Source organism: Eptesicus fuscus, chromosome 13, assembly GCF_027574615.1.
Source record: "Eptesicus fuscus isolate TK198812 chromosome 13, DD_ASM_mEF_20220401, whole genome shotgun sequence".
In the NCBI taxonomy this organism is placed as follows: domain Eukaryota; kingdom Metazoa; phylum Chordata; class Mammalia; order Chiroptera; family Vespertilionidae; genus Eptesicus; species Eptesicus fuscus.
Window position 1 is genome coordinate 14,661,677 of NC_072485.1, and position 22,268 is coordinate 14,683,944.

Here is a 22,268-nt window from a genome sequence, read left to right on the forward strand (position 1 = left end):
TCCTGGACCCGGCCGGGGAGCGGAGCGGGGCGGGGAGGTGGGGACCCCGGGCTGGGCCGGGGAGGGAAGGGGCGCGGGGGGCGGAGGGCCGCGGACGGCGGGCAGCCCCGGCGGCCGGGTCGAGCCGACAGGTCCCAACAGCTCCCCTCACCCTCTCCACGCCTCCCGGGTTTTCCCCTCGGCCCGGAGTTTCCTGTTTCAGTTCTCGGTGATCTCCAGCAGCAGGTGCTGGTTTGCCAACCTCGGCTCCCGAGGAGGCGAAGGAGAAGGAACAGAGGGAAGGGGAGGAGGAAGCGGCGCGGCGGCGGCGGCGGCGGCGGCGGCGGCGGCGGCTGCGGGCGGGAGGTCGCGGAGCGAGCAGGCGGCCGGGGAGCCGGTCCGTGCGGCCCGCGGAGCAGCGCGCGCCTGGGCCGGGCCGGCGAGGAGCCGGCGGCCGGCGGCCATGGGGGCGCCTCCCGCTCGCCCCGCGCCCTAGCGGCGGCCGCGGCGGCCCAGGGCCGAGGCGAGAGCGGCCGCCCGAGGCCCCGGGCTGCCCTCGTCCGGGACGTGCTGTGATGGCCGCTGAGAAGACGCTGCAAGTAGGTAGAGCAACGCGGCCGGGCCGCGCGCGTGCGGGGAGTTGTGCAACCGGAGGGCGCGGGCCGGGCCGGGGGAGCGCGGAGCGGGCCGAGGGGGGCCGAGGGCGCCGCTGTCGCTGCGGCCCCGCACCCGTCGCCGCCTCTCGCGCGGCCGGCCATCCGGGTAGCGGTCCGCAGGTTTGTCCCTCGGGAAGGGGTGGAGGGCCGCGGCGGCGAGCTGCCCCGGGGGAGCGGGCGGCGAGAGACGCGGGCCGGGAAGCCGGGAAGCCGGGAAGCCGGGCGTGGGGGTTGGGGGAGGGCGGACGGGGGCGGGAGCGGCGGCGGCGATCTCAGGCCCAGGGGGTCGGACGCCCGGAGGTGGAGTCGGGAGCTCCCCGGGCCCCGACCCCCGGCCCCCGGCCCCGGGCCCCGGGCCCGGGCGGGGCGAGGGGATAGCCGAGCGCATCCTCCCGCCGGCAGCGCCCCCCGCGGGATCTGGGGCGCGGGAGGCCGGTCTCCGCCCGCGGCCTAGGGCCCCGTCCACTCCCGGCCGCCCCGGGCTCGGCCGCCGAACGTGGAGGCGAGCGGCGCCCCTTGGAAACGGACCGCCGCCCTGCTCCGCGGCTCAGCCCCGCGCGCTCGGGGGTGAGGCATCCGACACCTCCGGCCCCAGCCATTCGCTTTTATTCTCCCTCCGTCCCGCACCCAAACGGCCCCGCGCCCGGCCGCCCAACGAAACCCCCTCGCCCCTCGCTGCCCTCCCGCTGCCCTCCCTGCAGCTCAGCGAATGTCCATTTCCCCCCGCGTTCATTTTAGCTGCGCTGGGTCTCAGGTTGAACTCCACACAAAGACGTGTTACAAACATAACTTGAAGACAGGAATCCCACTTTTCTTCCCTAAACTGTCTCATCCTTCACCCCTTTTAAATTCCTTTAAAAAAACAACAAAAAAACAGCCTTACTCTATCTGGGTTTCTGGCCTTTTGGGTAACCAATAACAATCCTGATTTGTGCTCCGTGTATTGTGATCGAGAGGCGAAATGCTAATTCAGATTTAGGGGGAGTTTTCCTATTGGTTGCAAGACCGAATTGGAATATCCCCAGGCCCAAGAGGCGCCCTCCTTGATTCAGATCCCCCTCCCCCCCCCTTTTTTTTAAATCATCTTAGAATGGATGCAAAAATACTTTGGGCTAAGCACTCTATGTTTAGGAATTTGGAGAAGTTCTTCATTTCTTCACTTACTTCATCATATTTTTTCGAATAGAAAACAGTAGATGGACCTCAAACATATTTTTTGGACTTCCCAAAAACCACAAGAAGTCACAAGAAGTAACAATATATGTTTTATCTTTTTAAACTCAATGTATTTAGGGTTCAGTGGGTATGACTTCCGTTGGTCACTTACACATACAATCAATTTTAGTAGTAATTTTTAATATTGGTGTTATTTAATATTTGAATATAAAAATAGTGAAACCAAATATTTGTGAAATTATTTTAAGTTACCTAAATCTGTCTACTTGAAGATACCCCAAAAACATCAGAATGGTCCAGTAACTGACTATAATTCAGAATGTTTAATTGGGTGTTTTTATTTCATTTAAGAACGGGTTTTACCTTTCAAAGTAATTTACAATTCAGCCTCTATCATCTGGTCATCACAAAAGTACTCAATACTATAAGCAAAATAAAATGCAATTTTAAGCAAAAAACAACAACAAAAAAGAAGCCAGTATTTTCTAGCCAGCATGTTATAATGAAAGTCTGATGAAACTATTTTATTATAGTGGAAAATATTAAAGGATAGGAAACAGAAACTTGGAGTGTTTGTACGCTGATGAGAGTTTTTACTAGTCACTTCCTTTTACTACATTTTTGTTTTAATTAACAGACTAATAAAGATATCCTACTTTATATTAATGGCTTCTCTGGAGCTCTGCTTTCATGGATTACATCTGCCAAATTGGACCCCAAGTGTTTAATGAAAATTGTATTTTTTTTTAAGTTTTTCATTCTACAACTAGGTTACCTTGTCTTCATTCTAGCAGCCCACAATGGTTCCTACATTTAATTTTATTTTCTATAACAGATGTAAAAGTGTTGCTATCATTTTATAGCTTTTTATGCCATTTTATATCTTCCATGTTTTTCGTTGTTCTTCTATGTAAATCCGGAAGAATTCTACTTTCATTCTGGTTTGATTGCAGTTTTAAAGAAACAAGTTGTGAAGTAGGGTTTTTATTCTTTGGGTATTAGAATCTAGGATTGTAAACTAATCTGCAGTCATTGTTCTTTGAGACTGATAAACTATTCCCTCAGCAAATAATTATTTGGTATCAACTCTCTGTGCTATGTAAGGCCCCTGACCTGTAAAAGGAGATTATGAACAGAACACAATGCCACATCAGATGTTCTCTGTGGCCGGAGGGAAGAAGTCAGTTCAGGTACTGGGGAAGGCTGCATTCCAGGCCTCAAAGGTAGAATGCTAGTATGCTAATACCTACCTTTGCATACCTTGGAGATATTGCAGGTCTAGACTACTAAAATAAAAGAATTTTTTTGCTAGTGGAGGGTCTTGCTTTCAATTTGTAAAACAAAACAAAAACGCAACATTTGTGAGAAGCACAATAAAATGAGGTTTGCCTGTACGTAGAGCTGGGTGGGAGTCATTTCTAAATGAATCTGTACTGTGAGTCAAGGGACCTTGGCAGGGAAGCAGGGAGTGGGTGGCCTAGTGTGTCTAGAGCATTAAGATGGGAGTAGTGGGTGATTAAGGTGGTGAAGATAGTTTGGGGGGGGGGGGGTAACAGTGCTTGGAAAGAGTAATTAAGTAACAAGGTCAGTAAAGAAGAATTTATTAAATTACGATTCCGAATTTAAATAAAAAATATTGAGATTCTAGGGTTGGATCTCAAATATATCAGATTTTCTAAAAAATCTCCATGGTTTTTAAAAAATATATTTTTACTAGTAGCCTGTTTGCACGAAGATTTGTGCAATAGACCTTCATTCACCTGGCTGCCTGCACCGGGGACCCAGGCCTTGGCTGTGGCCACCGCCTTCTGCCTTCTTTCAGGGTCGGGGCTTGGCCCCGGGCGGTGGCCTTGGGCTCCGCCACACCCCAACATCCCTGCAACGGTTTCCTGGTGGGCGTGGCTTGGTTGGTGAGCGTGGCTTGAGCATAGCGAAGGTGCGGTCAATTTGCATATTTGTCTTATAATAATCAATCTTATTATAAGGTAAGATTGATTTCAGAGAGGAAGGAAGATGGAGAGAGAGAGAGAATCATCAATGATGAAAGAGAATCATTGATCGGCTGCCTTCTGCACACCCCACACAGGGGATCAAGCCCACAACCCTGGCATGTGCCCTGACCAGGAATCAAACCCTGACCTCCTGGTTCATAGGTCTGCGCTCAGCCACTGAGCCACTCCAGCCAGGCTCTTCTTGTGTTTTAAGTGTTAATATGCCTCATGGACCTACAACATATAAAATCTCATGCCTTAAAAAGCTATAATGTGAGATTCATCAAAAACATAATCGTTGCTGTTTCACTATTGACAGTTAAGGGAAATGATCAACACTTGAGAATGTTGTTGTTGTTTTTTTAAATCTATTTCATCCCAAAATATATTCACTTTTTCACTCAGTATGATTTCCTCTTTAATTTTTCTATTTGACAGAGGATTGTTTTACTATATTAAACATGAAAATAGAGTATAATCACCCGTAAAGCCTAGTATGTATGATTTTATGTCACAACAATGACAGTAATTCTTATGCACAGTGAACTAGCCTAAAGCAAAGCCCAGAAGCACATTCTGAACATTCAAAGCATTCTGCCTTTAAGGAAATTATCATATCGTTTAGGACAGTGGTCGGCAGACTCATTAGTCAACTGAGCCAAATATCAACAGTACAACGATTGAAATTTCTTTTGAGAGCCAAATTTTTGAAACTTAAACTTCTTCTAACGCCACTTCTTCAAAATAGACTCGCCCAGGCCGTGGTATTTTGTGGAAGAGGGGTCAAAGAGCCGCATGTGGCTCGTGAGCCGCAGTTTGCCAACCACAGGTATAGGGAGTAAGTAGAAAATCCCAATATCTCCCTGCTTGCTTGGACATTTTCCCCTAGCTACCCTCACCTTTTGCCTGGCTCAGCCTTGTTATTCAGGCCTCAGCTTAGATCTTAGTTTACTCCATTGTAGTTTAAGATTGATACCTTATTCTGCTGCTCATTGTTCTAAGTGCTCCACCTGTATTCATGCGTTTAATACTTACTACACTCGTATGAAAAACTATTTCATTACTCTTTTTTTCTGATGAGGAAACCAAACCACAATGTGGTTAAGTAACTTAATGGGCCTCACATTAATGCCCAAGCGAGAGTTCCAACATAAGCTGAGTCTGTTTTAGTCAAATATTAAGGTCTCTGGAACTTAGTACATGTTAGTAAATGTGTCTATTATTGTGAGGTTTAAAATATATAACGGAATCATCTTCCTTGGGTAGTTTGGTTCTTAAAAGATACATCTTTTTTCTTCTATCACTGAAATTAATACTTTTTATAGAGCTTTGTATCCCACCTTCCGTTCCCCTTATAATGTACACAGAGAATTTTCTTAGTATATGTTAAGAATATTTCAAATGTTTTCTTCCTGAGAACCTGTCATTTAATCATTCTTCTGTTTCAGTTAAACATTTGGGTTTCTTTTGCCAAAATTTTAATATCATAATGTTTAAGTTGACTATCCCAGTAAAATAATTTTTTTCTCTATGTTCTTAGGATGGATTCCTAGATGTAATCATCCAAGATAATAAGTATGCTTTAAGGTTTTTTATGCCCAAAAGCTTTCCAGAAAAGTTGTGCTGATGTACACACCCATTAGCAAAGCAAGAGTGCTGATTGCATACCATGTTTGAATGCACTAAGTATTAGCACTTAAAAGTTTGACAATTAGTTAGATGAGCATTAATATCTAATTTAAATATTTTTTCTAACTTATATTTTAAATTATTAAAGTACTGCAAGTTGATTAAAAAGAAGCAAAGTTAAGAGAGTTAAAACCACCTAGAATCTCATTATTCAGAAATAATGTCTGTAAATATTTTGATAAATATTTTCCTAACAATTTTTAATTCCTGTAGTTATATTTTATAGAATTTTTACTTGGGTTTTAAACTAAAAACACATAAGCATTTTCTAATTTCCTAGTTTTAGGCAAAATTATTTGCTTACTTCTGTGTTTTCAAAATACTGTGTATTTTCCATAACACTTGGCATATTTAGTGATACTTAACTGTTTCTTCTTTGTCTCTTATTTCTTTTCTGCTTTCTGTGTGTCTCTGCTCTTCATCTAGAAAACAGGAAAATACTACCTAGACCATAAGGATTACCTAATAATACAAAAATGTCAATAACAGTAGCTTCTACTGTGCCTAGGATTTTTTATCTTGATCATAGTCTCTAGGCTCCCTGAGGGTAAGTCTCTGTGGTCCCAGTCTTCTACTTGGCACATAGTAGAAAACTTCATGAATGTGTTTTTATTATTAAAGGCCATGTAGTACTTTAAATAATAATCTGATGTGAGTAGGGTGAACAAAAGCCAGTACATGATTAAGAGAGTCACTCAATAACAGCAAAAAGCACAATTGTTGTTACCTAAACATTTGTAAGTTAACTTAGAATTCCTAATGTGTTTTCTGGAGGGGCCATACATATTTGCCTTATCCTACATAATAAAAGGCTAATATGCAAATTGACCGAACGGCAGAACAACCGGTTGCTATGACGTGCACTGACCACTAGGGGGCAGACGCTCAATGCAGAAGCTGCCCCCTGGTGGTCTATGCATTCCCACTCATCCAGAAGCCAGGCTCACAGCTGGCCAGTGCAGTGATGGTGGCAGGAGCCTCTCCCGCCTCCGCAGCAGCGCTAAGGATGTCCGGTTGCCGGGGAGCGGGCCTAAGCTGTCAGTTGGGCATCCTCCGAGGGCTCCCCAACCGCGAGAGGGCGCACAGGCTGAGGGGGACCCCCCCCCCCAAGTGCACGAATTTTGTGCACTGGGCCTCTAGTAAGAATATAATTAACCTTAACTACCCCACTTAACAGAGGAAGGATATTGTAAAAGTTAATTTTCCAAAAAGTTAGTCTTTAAAGTCTTTCAGTAGCAAACTATTTTAACCTTTTGCACTCGGATGTCGAGTGTGACTCGACATGGTTAGCATTAGAATAAAGGAATCGAGAAAAAAGCAAGCGAGTGCAAAGGGTTAAATGGAAGAATGTGTACACATGCATTTTATTTTTCTACCTTCAAATAATAGGTAGCCTGTAATTTCACTTATTATGAAATATAATAATAGCTAACATTTATTGGGCAGTAACGCTATGCAAAGCATTGTATTAAGCATTTATGTTACCTAATTTAGTTTTAAAACGGTTCTATACGGTTTACACTGTTGTTTTGCCTACCTTCCATGTGATGGAGTGCATGCCTAGAGATATTAACCTCACCAAGGTTAGTGAGGTTTCTGATTTTCCTAATCTAAATAGCAATGGTTGTCATGCTTTTTTTAAGATGGTGGGGATAGCAGAATTCCATGATTTTTATTGATTTATATCAGTAATTTTTTGGTGTTTTCTCCTTGATGTTAGCTGTTCCTTGCTGACATTGTCACTCCCTCCTTCTATTATGCAGCAGGTATCTGCTGTGGACTATAAAACTGTATAAAAACAGCTAATATTATTTCTAAAATAAAAGTCTTTAGGCAGTGATTAAACGCTTTCAGGATGCTCAGATAGTCTGGATTGCAGAACTGAAAGATTGGACTGTGTGGAGAAAGCAGGTGGAGCCTCTGAAATAGCTAACCCTGGATTTGAATCCCCACTCTGCCTTGACTGTGATCCTAGGCAAGACCAGGTTTCTCTTTGATTTCTCATCCATCAAACACTATGTACTTTACAGAGTTGTTTTTACTGTTTCAAGATAATAAGTGTAAAAGTGTCTGGTACATAGAAGGCACTCAGTATTTCTATAAAATGACTAGAGGCCCGGCGCATGAAATTCGTGCACGGGTATGGTCCCTAGGCCTGGCCTGCGATCAAGGCCATCTTCCCCAGCTGCCTTCAGCCGGCCCAGCCCCCTGCCGCCACCCACCCCTGATTCCCCGTTCTCCATCGGGTAATCAGTGCCTGACAGCCAGGGGAAGGGACTGAGAGGTCGGCTGTTCCCACCTGCTCGCCAGCCCTGCCCCCGCCGCAGGTGGCCATCAGGCAATCGGAGCCTGCCGGCCGGGGAAAGGGACCAAGAGGTGGTCAGTGCACCTCATAGTGACTGGTCCAGTGTTAATTCTGGTCGTTCTGCTGTAAGGGTCAATTTGTATATTACCCTTTTATTATATCGGATAGAGGCCTGGTGCACGGGCGGGGGCCGGCTGGCCTATCCTGAAGGGGACCCCGGATCAGGGTGGGGGCCCCCGCTGGGGGTGGGGGCTCCCGCTGGGGGTGGGGTCGGCCTGGGTGAGGGGCTGCAGGCAGTTTGCAGGCCAGCCATGCCCCTGCCTTTGTCAGGAAGGACATCCGGTCTATCTGGTCTAATTAGCATAGTACCCTTTTATTAGTATAGATTTAATGGTATCCATTTATTTTATTAGACAGAGATTTTGTTTTTTCAGTCTACTTCACTGGCTCTAAATTGTGTTCTGAATAATTGGGATTATCAAATACAAAATTTCTATAAAATCAAGTTTACTGTTACTGCTTTTAATGTCAGTTTATATTTTAGATTTTTTAAAGGGCCTTCTAGTCTATTACTTCATGACTTTTAGGGGCAGGCTAAAATTAGTTTTTGTTCTTCTTAGTCATCTGTACTCATTTTCTATTCATAATTGTGTGGGCTTAATTTTATCTTTATTCTGTGACTTAGTCTGTTTCAAATCTTAGCTTTTTTGTCTAATTACAGGGAGCAGGTTTCCCAAATAATTGAAGCTGCCTCCTCATTGTTGACTTACATGGTATTTGTTTTATCTTGAAGTCTTCATTTTCTTTTATTGTTCCATTTAGGCCATACAAAATTATCAACTTAAAAATTAGCCTACTATATTTGGTCAAACATTTAATTAGCTCACCCCTAATGCCTTGACAGAGCTGGACAAAATGATTTCCTGGGCCTTGTATGGCCTGCAGGCTGGACAGTCCCCACCCCTGAATTACAGAGTAATTTGGAAGAAAGTTTTAATTTATAGATACTGGGTTTTGGGGGTGTGTGTGTGTGTGTGTGTGTTGTGTGTGTGTGTGTTTTAATTTGCTTTTAGCTATCTGCTGCTAACTTCTCATTTTTTATATCATGGTCAGAGTATGTTTCCATTATGTTGGTTTGAGTTTTTCCTAAGCCTTAAAAACTTGGTTAGCATAAATTTCTGTCTATATCTCAACTTTGAAGTCAAGAAACTCATAGTGAATTATTTGAGCACTTGAAATAAGGGTCATTTTTATTGTTGTAGTTTAAATACTATATACCCTGGAGTTTATTGCCATCATCATCATTTAAGCACTGTGGATAAGAGAAATAAATCTAATGCTTGGAATTGGCAGGGCTTTTTGTCATCTTTGTGGAAGGATAGAATGATGTAACTTTCAAAATAAGCTGATTTCCCAGTTTGTTTTAAACGTGTTTGAATTCCTTAAATGGGGTTTCTCTGCTTGTAGAACTTCATACCTCTCAGCCCTGGCGTTCTCCCTCTTCATGTTTCCTAGGATCTCCTGGGGAGTTGGAAGAGCCAGCAGCTGTGGTTCCTCCATGGCCCTCCTTATGCTCTTTACCAGTTTAATCATATTTCAGAGAGCATCTTCCAGATACTTCCCACTTTCACCCCCAGATTGTAAAGCTTTTGAGGGGAAATGAACTTTTTGTTCCTGACCTGATTATGAATGTTATGAATAAAGAGGAATAGCAAAATTATTGGAATTAACTCCACATTCTTGAAAATGGAGAGTAGTGGCAATTCTAGTAATTCCTGTAAGAAAATTAACCAAATGCCCCCCCCCCTTTTTTTTCTGAAGAGGAAAAGATGCTTCAAATTATTGCCCTATTGAGTTCCCGATTTTTCAGTGTTCTTCCAGGTCTTTCAATTGCATTAAAGAGAGATCCTCTGATTGGTTCTAATGTCTTTTACCCCCACCCTCTGTTTAATAAGAACATCTGCAGAGAATGTTCTTATTCAAAATTGAGGTTTGAGTAAGATTAGATTCGGAGTATAGGTAGTATATGTTGAAAGTGCGGTATTGAAAACACATCAGGAATCCAGCATTTAAGAAAAATGTCACAAAATTAATTTTGTGATTTTAGTTGAAGTAGGAAATCTGATGGCTGGCCTCGGGCTGGGAAGCAGGTGCCAGGCTGGCAGCTGTAGCTGAGCTTGGAGACCCTCCAGTGGTGTGATAGCACCTGAGTGCAGACAAGGCAGGTGGAGAAAGCACTTGGAACTCCTGAGTGACAGCCAGAAGCCAGGATGCCAGTTTGGCAAGCAGCAGGTTATCAGGTGCTGAGTCTTGGGCCTGATCATTCCTCAGAATAACAGATGGGTCGTAAATGTTTATTTCCTACTTTGATAGCAAATGAGTACTTAAGTTTCATGTGCATTTTAATTGGGTACTTATTTGATGATGAACACTTAAAATAGGCAGGACAGTTCAGCATGGATTTACATTTGGCCAAAGTTCTGAAATAATTTTCTGCTCACTGTGTGATAGCCTCTCACTCAACTTTTTGTATTGAGTAAGAGACTATCACACAGTGAGAAGAAAATGGGTTTGGTAAGGAAAAAGCTACTTTATTGGGAAGCAAAGATTTGGCAATTAAAAGGCTCTACAGCAGCAGTCTTCACGACCCACAGGTTGAGAACCGCTAGCAGGGTCGCCTAAGGCCATCGGAAAACACAGATATTTACATTACGATTCATTAACAGTAGCAAAATTACAGTTATGAAGTAGCAACGAAAATAGTTTTATGGTTGGGAGTCACCACAACATGAGGAACTGTATTAAAGGGTCGTGGCATTAGAAAGGTTGAGAACCACTGATCTAAATGGTCATTTGGTTCAAGAAGCTATCCTTATAATATTAATCACACCTTCCTTCATACAGTAAACCCTCGATTTTCAGACCTCAATTTAACAGAATTCTGATTTAACTGACAAAATTTCCAGTCCATATGTCATATGTGAAAATTAACACCCTGTTACTTTTAAAAAGCTTTTAACCAAGATTTGCTTATAATTATTATTTTTTAAAAATATATTTTATTGATTTTTTACAGAGAGGAAGAGATAGGGATAGAGAGTTAGAAATATCGATGGGAGAGAAACATCGATCAGCTGCCTCCTGCACACCCCCTACTGGGGATGTGCCCGCAACCAAGGTACATGCCCTTGACCGGAATCGAACCTGGGACCCTTGAGTCTGCAGGCTGACGCTCTATCCACTGAGCCAAACCGGTTTCGGCAAGATTTGCTTATAATTAAATTGATGGGGGCTTTTTTGTTTTGTTATGAATTTAGTTATTTTTAACAAATTTTAGCAAATAGGCCATATGTTGGAGAAAAAACTAGTAATTTCACCAACATAAATAAAAGTACATATCTACAACTATAGGCTACATATTTAAATTCCAGAGTCACAGCTCGTAAGCAATGTTTGGGAACTGATTAGCACGTGATCACACACTGATCACACACGAGGCGAGGCGAGTAGTAATTGGTTCTGTTGTCACATGGCATGGTGTGATTTCTGCAGCAGTTTTACCACTTGTGGAAGTGGTTCTGAGCCACGCCCCAACTGTGTGCATTTGTTTACTCTAGGGGACTGGTGAATGCACCCATTTACTAGACCTATTCAGTGTAAATTTAAAATGACAGTACTACATATAGAAAGCTTTTCTGTGAAATTAAACTTTTCATACATACTTAATTTTAATCACACAAACATGTCTATATAAGTAATAACAGGTAAACTAATCTGTCAATTTTTTAATATACACATTTGGAAAACCTACTTTATTATATAACAGACTTTAGCTTTAATGGACACCCCCTCGCTCGAATCAGTCCGTTACATCGAGGTACCATACTCCAATGCTTAATAATTGCTTTAAGCTTACAAGTATCCCACTACCCGCACTAATCTTCCATTTGGAGTTTTGACTTTTGGTGGGAGAGAGATTGGAAGGAGCCGCCACGATGAGAGTATTTAGACTGCCAAATGGCAGCAGTAAGCCTCTAGGAATCTTAAGAGCTGGGGAAGAAGATTGAAGATGGCTTAGGAAAGGAGGCAGGAGAGTGACACCAGCTCACCTCCTGCTCTCTGAGGCCTGGCGGGTCCTTCCAGGTGTCCTTCTCACCTTCACTCTTCACTCCCAGGCAGTCCTGGCCCGTGGGTCTCCTAGAGGCTGAGGGGGTAGACAGAGGAGCCCTTCCCTGCTTGCCTTCTGGTTTTCACTAAGTTATCATCCTTTTCGCTATTCTCATTCGTCCATTTACTCATTCATAGATACGCATCACTTTTTCCTCTCCAGCCCCACTGAATCCATTTTCCTGGTTTAAAGTTCCAAAAGGGGAAAAAAAGAGAAAATGAAAAACTTATCCTTCCTTATCACCCTCCAAACTATCTTTCTATATCTTATTCCTTTCCTGTCAAACTTATTAAAAGAACACTTATACTACCATCTCTTTTTCAGCACACACTTACTAGGATTTTTTTTTTTTTTTCTTAATCAGGAGTTTTTAACCTGGATTCTGTGGTCCCCTTTGCTATGGATATGAGTTTGGGCATTCTGTGATGAAACTTTTGGGTGAGAAAAAATTTTTATCATGATATTCATATTCTCTAAATGAAATTTAGCATTTTCCTTAATTATGAATGTAGGCAACAATCCCAATTAACAACAGTATATATGACTTTGTCACCTACAGAAATCATAAATATTTCTGTCATGTTATAGTTGAAATAAATATTTTGAGTATCTTTCACTTTTAACTACAAAATCATTGTAGTGATTAGATATGCTGCTATATCTTATTTTAATGTATTAATGTAAAGGCATATATTTCAGTATACCGCAATTTTATATATTTTGATAACTGTATTTTAATATAATTGTAATAAAATACAATTTTATTCTTTGTAATAAAATTCCATGTTTTTTAATTTATGTATTTAAAAGCATTACTTTGAATTTTTTAACAGTTATTTAAGGGAGACTTCATTAGACTAAGAAAGTGATCAATAACACAAAAACATGGTTAAGCCCTACCCGGTTTTGCTCAGTGGATAGGCCTGCGGACCCAACGGTCCCAGGGTCGATTCCAGTCAAGGGCACGTACCTTGGTTGCAGGCTTCTCCCCAGCCTGGGCCCTGGTCGGGGCTCGTGCAGGAAGCAACCAATCAATGTGTTTCTCTCACATCGATATTTCTCTCTATTTTGCCCTCTCTCTTCCACTCTCTCTAAAAATCAATGGAAAAATATCCTTGGGTGAGGATTTAAAAAAAAAAATACATGATTAAGAATAGCTGTCTGTTCTTCCACAGAAATAGCTCCCTCAATATCCTCAGTCATTCTGTATATATTTATATCATTTGATGCCATCAATTTTTTTATTACTTCCTCCTCTTCTGTCTTCAGTATTAAATCATTTCTGGGGTAGTTTAGTTGGTTAGAGCGTCATCCCGATTCACCAAGATTGTGGGTTCAATCCCTGGTCACAGCACATACAAGAATCAACCAATGAATGCATAAATAAGGAGACAGCAAATCAAATCATTTCTGGACCCATTGGCTCTATCTTAGAAAATGTCTCATATTTGTTTCTCTTTTTTTCCCATCATTTCCTGGGACCAAAATTGAAACTCTAATATAGCATTCAAGACTTCCCATAAACTGGCCACTTTCTAGCCTCTTTTACACATAATTCTATATATTTTATCATCTCTCACATAGCTGGGCCTTTGATTTTGTTGTTCTCTGGCCAAAAATCTTCCTTTCCCCACTCCCCCCGCCCCATCCCCCTGCACAGACACACACATCATAGTGTATATAGGAATGTGTCATCATCATCATTCAGTCCTTAGCTTCCATGCCACCTCTCAGGACCTTCTCAAATCTGAGCCGCTGTGTTTGTCTCTCATACCCTAGGATATATCCCTATTAATAGCATTAATTCTGACATACCCTATATTATATAGATATTCCTTTATCTGGTTTCCTTAGTATAAATTTTATATTCCTTAGGATAGCAACTGTATTTATGTTTATCACTCATCTTCTCCACTTAGCATTATCCCTTTCTCATAATAAGCATTGAAATAAATGTTTTTGAATGAATACTACATGAATTCATTGAAAACTAGTTTAACCTCTCATTTATTCTGATTGAGTAATCATGAACCTTTCTGCTATTTTCCTGCCTTTCATCAGAATATTACTTATTAAATGTATTAGTTGTAAACAATTTTAAAATAAAATGTTATCAATTAGTTAACATCTATAAAAATGCCCTAAGAAGTAAGATACTCTGTACTTAAATATTACTATCAATAAATTCTTCAGCCATTAAAATCTTAACAAAATAATTTTTAACAATTTAAGGGAGATAATTACTATGGAGTTAATTTTTCAATAGTTAATAGCTTATAGATATTAGAAAAAAAACTAACTCTGAGAAGTGTTCAGTTTATTACTTTAGGAAAATCTGTGGCCAAAAATTAAAATATTATTGAGGTGGGAAGAGATGGCTGCTCTTTGTCTACAGCCATTTATTTTTAAGTAATTTCTCACAACCCACCATTTATAATCAGGGGTGGGGAATGTCCGTCCGTATCATTTGGTCTGGCCTTGCCAAGGCAACCTCAGACGGGACTCGAAATTCAAATCTAGGAGCTTTTTTTCGTAACAACAGCATTTTTAAATTGATAATTTTGTATGGCCTGTGAATGATGTTTTAAATATCCAAATGGCCCTTGGCAGAAAGAAGGTTCCCCACCCCTGAAAACTGAAAGAAATGTTTTCCACAAGAAACTTTGTTTCCTCTCAGGTGCCTGTTATATTTTCTTCTATTTATACTTCCATTTTCTCCCTCATCCCTTCACTCCTGCAAAACCATCAAATCAATGTATTTTTTCCTAAGCCATTGGTTCCCAACCATTTTTATACTTGTGTTCCTTACAAAGCTTTCTAGCATCTTCTAATTATCCTCACTATCTAAAGTATTCCGTGACACTTAAATCATCAGTTTTTCTTACAAAAAAGGATCGGTATGTTTAGCTTTTCCAAACTAAATGTTATCCCCTTTCCCTCTGAGAGACATTGTTCTAAATTATTTATTTAACAAAATTCACATGGTTAAGGTCATGAACAAAGACAGCATAGGGCATTTGAACTTCAAGTCATTTGATATTTTGATTCTATGAACATGTGGTAAGAAGAGCTAATGGCACATGGGATAGTCTTTGTATCCTTTGCCTGCTTGATAGTCTGTTTTGTGTGTGTGTGTGTGTGTGTGTGTGTGTGTGTGTGTTTGCATAATCTTTCCCATCTATCCATATATATAAGAGGCTAATATGCAAAGTGTCCCCGTGGGAGTTGGACTGGGAGACTGGGAGTTCTATCACTCACTATGACGTGTGCTGACCACCAGGGGGGCGGCATGGAACAAAGGAAGGCCCCAGCCGGGGAAGGGAGGCGCTGATCGTCCCTGATTGCCGGCCAGGCCTAGGGACCCTACCTGCGCATGAATTTCGTGCACTGGGCCTCTAGTGATACAGAGAAAACTTTTAGAATTAAGTTAATGAGAACATAAAGGAAATGAGGTGTGTTTTTTGTTGTTGTTTTGCAGTTGCACTTTTAGTGTAAACTTCTTAAAGAAAACACTTCACATTTACTATGTGCCGAGTCCTGTTCTAAATTATTATGCATATAATTCATTTAATCTTCATAATAACTCTATGCTGTGGTTGGTGGTGTTATCTCCATTTCACATTTGAAGAAACTGAGACACAGTTAAATAACTTGTCCAGGTTACTTGGTTAGCTGGGGGGGGGGGCGGGGGGGGTGCATGGTATAGTGTTGGTTCTTATAGCCATATGTTATGAGATTTCCTTCTTCTCATCTTCTTGTCTTTGAGCCACAGGCTGACATTTATACTAAGGGTTCAGGGACACGTTTCATAATAGCAGTAAATCAGAAATAGTGGTGCCTTGTGGGAACACGTGGCCAATCTAGCCTAGTTCCCTTTGGTACTCTGGGCAGTTGGTTTGCCATTGAGAAAAAGTTTGGATGAATACCATATCACTTTTCTAATGTCAGCAAAATAGTGGTGCCCAAATGTGTCAAAGAAAGTAAGAGAAAATGACAATCTAGTCATGATTATCCTATTAATATACTTGACAGTATTAATAAGCCAAACAAAAATAATTATCATATATCATTTTAATGAAATCCACATTTCAGATTTTTTCTTAAATCTTTCTGAAGGAGAAAAATGTATTTCTGTAAATCATTTATAAAGGCTACATATAGTGTAGTATATCTATCTCTATATATGTATACATATATATGTATATAAACATTATTTCATGTAGCTAACACTTACTGAGTACTTAGTATATGCCTGCCACTGACCCAAATGTTTCACATTGATTAGCACATTAAATTTTAAAACAACCATATTACATATTTTTTACATTGAGGAAACTGAGGGAAGCGGAGGTAAATTTGTCCAAGGTGATGTGTGTGTGTATGTTGTATATCTGTGTGTGTACAACCTAACCAGCAATCAATATAATGCTTAATAATAAAACACTAGAGGCATTCCCATTAACATCAGGAACAACACAAAGTAATCAGTGTTATTTAATATTACAATGTAATGAGATAAAAGTATGTCACAAGAGATACAAACATTGATAAGGAAGAGGCAATCTGGTGATTTTATTTTGTGCCTGGAAAACCCAAGAGCCTCAGTGAAACACTAGCAGAAACATTAAGAGGTCACTGAAATACCTAGTTCACTGAACTTTGTACAAGAAAAAGAATGGGAATAATTTTTTTAGATACCAACAATAACCAGATAGAAAATATAATGGGGGAAGAAAAACCCTCCATCCACAGCAGCAAGAACAAAAGCAAAATGTTTTAAACACAAGTTTAATAAGAAATTCATAAGTCCCTATTAAGAAATCTAGATAACTGTATTGAAAGATAGAGAAAATGTCAATAAATTGTTCTTGATTAATATAATCAGCAGTGCTTTTTAAGCAGGTAATACTGCAGTGCAGTCTCTGTCAAACTCCCAACAGCCTTTTGGTTAAAACTTGTCAAAACAATTCTAAAGTACCTGAAAGCATGTACATGCAAAAACACCTATGGTAATAATATAAAAATGAGAAAAACTAATGATAGAATATTTGCACATGCAAGGTACTCAATATGTTATAAATCTACAGTTATTAATATACAGTGTTGGCACAGAAATAAGTAAAGATCGATGTAACACATTTGGAAGTGTGAAAGTAGGTCAAGCTTATTAGACATTAGTATAAAATAGGGTCATATCACTCCATCTGCTCAAAGCCCTCCAAAGGTTTCCCATCTCAGAATAAAAGCCAAGTTTGACCTATGACCTTGCTACTCAAAGTAGGGTCCATGGACCAGCAGCAATACCATCAGCTGTGATCTTGTTAAATGCGTTAATCTCAGACCCCACCCCAGACTTCCTGAGTCAGAGTCTTCAGGGTCCTCAGATCTTCAGATGTATGTAACGTTTGAGAAGCATTGCCCTTCAGAGTTCTACTGTCCTGGCTTGCCTTGACCTTATCTTTCTGACTCACCCCCTTGCTCACTTGCTGCCAGTCATACTGGCCACCTTGATCCATGAACACACTCATCTCAGGGCTTTGTACTTAATCCTCCCTCTTCCTGTTATATACTTCCTTTCACTTGATTTAGGTATCTGCACAAATGTTGCCTTACCAGGGAAGACTTCCATGATTCAAACTTTCTTTAGCATTGACCATCAACTGACGTGTATTTTTTGTTTATATTCTCTCCGTCTTACCCACCCCACCCCACCTTATACCGAAAGCTTGGTGAGGGAAGGAGACTTGCTTTGTTCTTGCTGTAGTCCCAGTGCAGGGCCCTAGGAGAGTCCCAGTTGCTGAATAAAACTGATATTAAAAATAGCAGGTAAGATCTCTACGAGTTCTGAAGAGGGAAAAATTACAGCCGATTCTTGTTTTTCATTGTAGTTCTGTAAAGTTGCTCCTACAGGAAACACAGGATTTAGCCTCAGGTCAAAACATTTTCATGGACCAATCAGTACATAACCTTGTACATGTATTGCTGTTTAAAGACACCTTACTTTATATATATATATATATATATATATATATACTGTTGATTCATTAACATTGAACTCAAAACCAACAACACTGTAACTTATGCCTGATAAAAAGCTTACCTAATACATAGTTTCTCCATAAGACACTTCATAGCCTTCTTGCCCTTAATAGATAGCACTTGAGCACTTGGGGATCATTTAAACAGCAAATTCACCAACAAAAAGCACAAAAATGCAAAAAGGTAGCATTAAATAATCCTTTTTAAGACGCTTGTTTGCAGTAGGAGAGCTGAAATAAGAAGGAAAAGTGTCACTTTGTTCAGCCTCAGCGGGAATGTGTGTCTTGGGCAAGTCACATTTTCTGCCTCTCTGTGCAGGCGTGTCTGTAGAAAGACTCCAAAGCACCGTGAGTATTAATTTTGTGGTTACCAATTTTACTAAGTAGGCAAGTTTGCAAATACAGAATCTGAATAATGAGAACCAGCCATAATTCTTCCAATAAATATTTATTATGTTCCTGTTATGTATCATGCTCCCAGAATTATTCACCACTCAAAGATGCATCAAGTCTGTCGGTCACAGCCCTCTGCTAGTGACTGGACCTCCGTGGATGCCAGGAATTGGAAGGAAACATGAGTAGCCACAGGTATATAGGAGAGACTTTATTCCAGTCTAAGTAGTCATTGCACATACAGTAGTCCTTGCTAACACAGCAGCAAACACAGGAGCCACTGGACAAAGCAGTTCTTCAAAGTAGCCTCCACAAAGCAGCCGCTCACCAGCTGGTCAGCAACACATTTTTATACTAACTCAAACGAAAGAGGCTTCTTGTCAAATAGTACATCAGTGTTTGGGTTGTAGAAAGGTATGCCTGCACAGTGCGTACAGTAAACCTGTGCCATTGCCTTTGCACATGCATATGGCACATGGGCCTTGAACATCTGGTGTAGTCTGGTCAGGGTCCCCACAAGGTCTTAACCATGTCAGGCCCTGTGCAAACCTTAAATAATCCAAAGGTAAGTTGAAAAGTGTTCCAGGAAAGTTTTCATGGCAAAGTTGGGTGTTTAGCTGAGTCTTCAATGATAATGGGCAGGATTCTAACAAGTGAAGCTATGGAGAAAGGTGTTTTAGAAGAAAGAAACTTTAAGTCAGTGTTCTTAAACTTGGCTCCACATTAGAATCACTGGAGTATGGCAGGCTTTACCTCGATCAAAAAAATAAACCTCTAGGGATGGAACTCTGGAATCCAAATATTGTATTTTCAACCTCTCCTAATGATTCCAATATGTAAACAAAGTGAGAAAACCACCGCTTTAAATACTTGGGTCTGGATGGAGTGTAGGTTATATAAAGTAAGTAAAAACAAATCTGAAGGAGAGATTTTGGCCCCGATATTGAAGTGCATCATTTATTTAGCACACATTTATTAAGTGCCTGTGTGTGCCAGGCACTCTGCTGGGCTCTGCAGATAAATCAGAAAGCAAAGCACAGGAGTTAACAAACAAATTGCATTGGCAGCTGTTTAGGATGATTCATATTCTAGATTTATCTAATTATAGTATATGATGATTCCTATTTAGAAGGAATCTTATCCTAAATGCTCAGAATGACTTTTTTTAAATACGTTTTTATTGATTACAGAGAGGAAGGGAGAGAGAGAGATAGATAGAAACATCAATAATGAGAGAGAATCATTGATCGGCTGCATCCTGCACACTCTCTACTGGGGTTCGTGTCCAAAACCCAGACATGTGCCCTGACTAGGAATCAAACCGTGACCTCCTGGTTCATAGGTCCACGGTCAACCACGGAGCCACACTGGCCAGGCCAGAATAACAAATTTAATGTCTGAATTATTACATCTCTCTCTAGTATGAATGGAACCCTATGAAGAAAAAAATTTTCGCGAACTTTTTGCTAATTTCACTGAGCATTATCTTCTAACAAATGTTCTTTTTATCATCCTTTCTATGTTTTCCAGTTTCTTGCACACCAGGACAGTTGTCTAAAATCAGTAGTGTGCAGTAATTTAAAATCAGTATGAGGTCTGTTGGAAGTATTAACTCAGGCATTTTGTTTTTCCATCTTATAAGAATTGGTATATAAGGAACTATTTTGTGACTTGATCATTAATTATAATTTATACTTAAATCAAATTTATAATTAATAGAACTTTTATTGGGTGATAGATGGTTAGCAGTTCCTTTTGTATTATTAGCTGTATAGCATGCTTTATGTTTTCCTGCGTTCCTTTCCATTTAATATACACATGCTACTATTACACTCTCTTCTAGACCATTAGCAAGAACAGACAGACCTAATGAGAGAGCCCTATTTTAGTTCTATCTAATGCAATTATTCTTTATAGCCTAAATCTGTCAATTTCACTTTAGCAGTGCTTTTGGTCAAGTAGCTTTGAGTTAGTTTGCCAAGCAGAATTTTTTAGTACTTAAAGAACAAGACATGAACCACCCTCAGCTTGCATGACGTACAGCCTGAAGGTGTGATGTGCAGACATAAGCACATACTGGGCAGAAAGTGAGGGATGTCATGGGGAAGATAAAAGTGCGTGGCTCAGGAGAGAGGAGTTCTGACTAGGCCAGTGATGGCGAACCTATGACACGCGTGTCAGCACTGACACGCGTAGCCATTTCTGATGACATGCAGCTGCTGAGGCGGCCGCATACCGAGGATAAAACATTTGCTGCTCCTGAGGATGAAACATTTGCAAAATAATGTTTTTTCCTCAAAGTGACACACTACCCGAGTTATGCTCAGTTTTTTGGCGAAGTTTGACACACCAAGCTCAAGAGGTTGCCCATCACTGGACTAGGCTTTGATGATGATGTTGTAAATACTGTCACTATTAGACGAGATAAAGTGTCATTTAACTACCATTCAGTTGTGATGTAATTCTGAGAATGTCTTGTATATATTTTATATAAAATTACACATTTTGGGTTTTTCCTCAGAGTTTCAGTTGTATTTAATATGACTGTGTTTGTTAACATGGATGATATAATGTGCTTTCTACTTCTTTTAAAATCATGTATGCCCTTTTTTCCTCAGGAATTGTCTCTCCACTACTTCCTCGTATATTAGCTGTTTAGCATCCTATTACACTAGCATTTCAGATGTGATTTGTATCCGCTGACCTTTTCTAAGATTCCTTGAGTATTTATAAGTTTTATAGGAGTTTAAGATAATCTGTTTAAAGACATTTGTTTGGTGAATTTTAAAAATACTAAATGGAAAGCTAATCACTGGGAAATATTTGAAGTCTAAGAATATGGGTTATATTGTCACTTAAAATTACTATAGAAAAGTTCCTTTGTTTTTAGACCACTGGGAAGAAATGCTGTTTTTGTGGATTTATTTAGTAATAGAGGCCCTTAATTTGTGCATGGGTAGGGTCCCTAGGCCCGGCCAGCGATCAGGGCTGATCTGTGGGGTGACCAGCAGGGCGATCAGAGGCCTCTGCTGGCACCTGCCTTGGCTGGGGGCAGCTCCTGCGTTGAGCATCTGTCCCCTGGTGGTCAGTGCGCATCATAGCGACTGGTCGTTCCACCAGTGGTTCTGCTGTGAGGTCGATTTGCATATTAGCCTTTTATTATATAGGATATGTCTCTGAACCCTAAAGATAGTTGAGGGTTGTTTGCTCTTAGTGATAGGACACTGAAAGATTTTTAAAATCAAACCCTAAGAATTTTTATTTTGAGGACCATTATCTTCTTTCTTTATTACAGAATTTTGTTTTTCTTAACTTTATATGTATTTTAAAAGTAGTCTTATCAGAGTTAATGTATCTGAGTCTTTATCACTTTTTTTCCTAAATAGTTCTTTATAACAAAACTTTTTATTGTTGAATATTGTTTGAGTGGGTCTTTTTCCTGCCTTAGGTTTGAACCCATGGAGAAATAGATAAAGGACCCAAGCAGATGGACATCAAAATAGCAGCTCTTTTTCTGATAAAACTATTGTAGAACATGACTTAAGATCACAGCATAAAGAGCTTAGTTACATTGAACCTCCAAATTAGAAGGTTGGTTAACCACTCACCCTCAGGCAGTGCTGGAGAGCAAAGCAACCGTGCACTTACTCTGCACCTGGGCAGACCCCAATGAGAAACACGTGAGCAAGGGGTGGGCTTTGCTCTCACAGGTCCTCTTCCCAGACTCTCCCATCAGATCAGTCATCCTCAGGTGAGGAGGGACAGGCCTGAATGTTACTCAACAGACACCACTCGGGGGGAAGTTGAAGCCAGCGAAGGAGCCTGTGTGGAAAGATCTGTCATCCTCGAGAGGCGTGGCTCACGGCGGCCTGG

The 22,268-nt window shown here is 40.8% G+C and overlaps 1 protein-coding gene across 1 annotated transcript in view; it reads left to right on the plus strand.

Moving 5' to 3' along the window:
* The first annotated feature begins 351 nt into the window (after nucleotides 1–351).
* Nucleotides 352–22,268, plus strand: part of ZC3H12C (zinc finger CCCH-type containing 12C) — a 60,599-nt gene continuing 38,682 nt past the window's right edge. Inside the window, exon 1 of the mRNA XM_054724664.1 lies at nucleotides 352–578. Coding sequence (XP_054580639.1) covers nucleotides 555–578 — 24 coding nt within the window. The 5' untranslated portion in view covers nucleotides 352–554. The remainder of the gene's footprint in view (nucleotides 579–22,268) is intronic.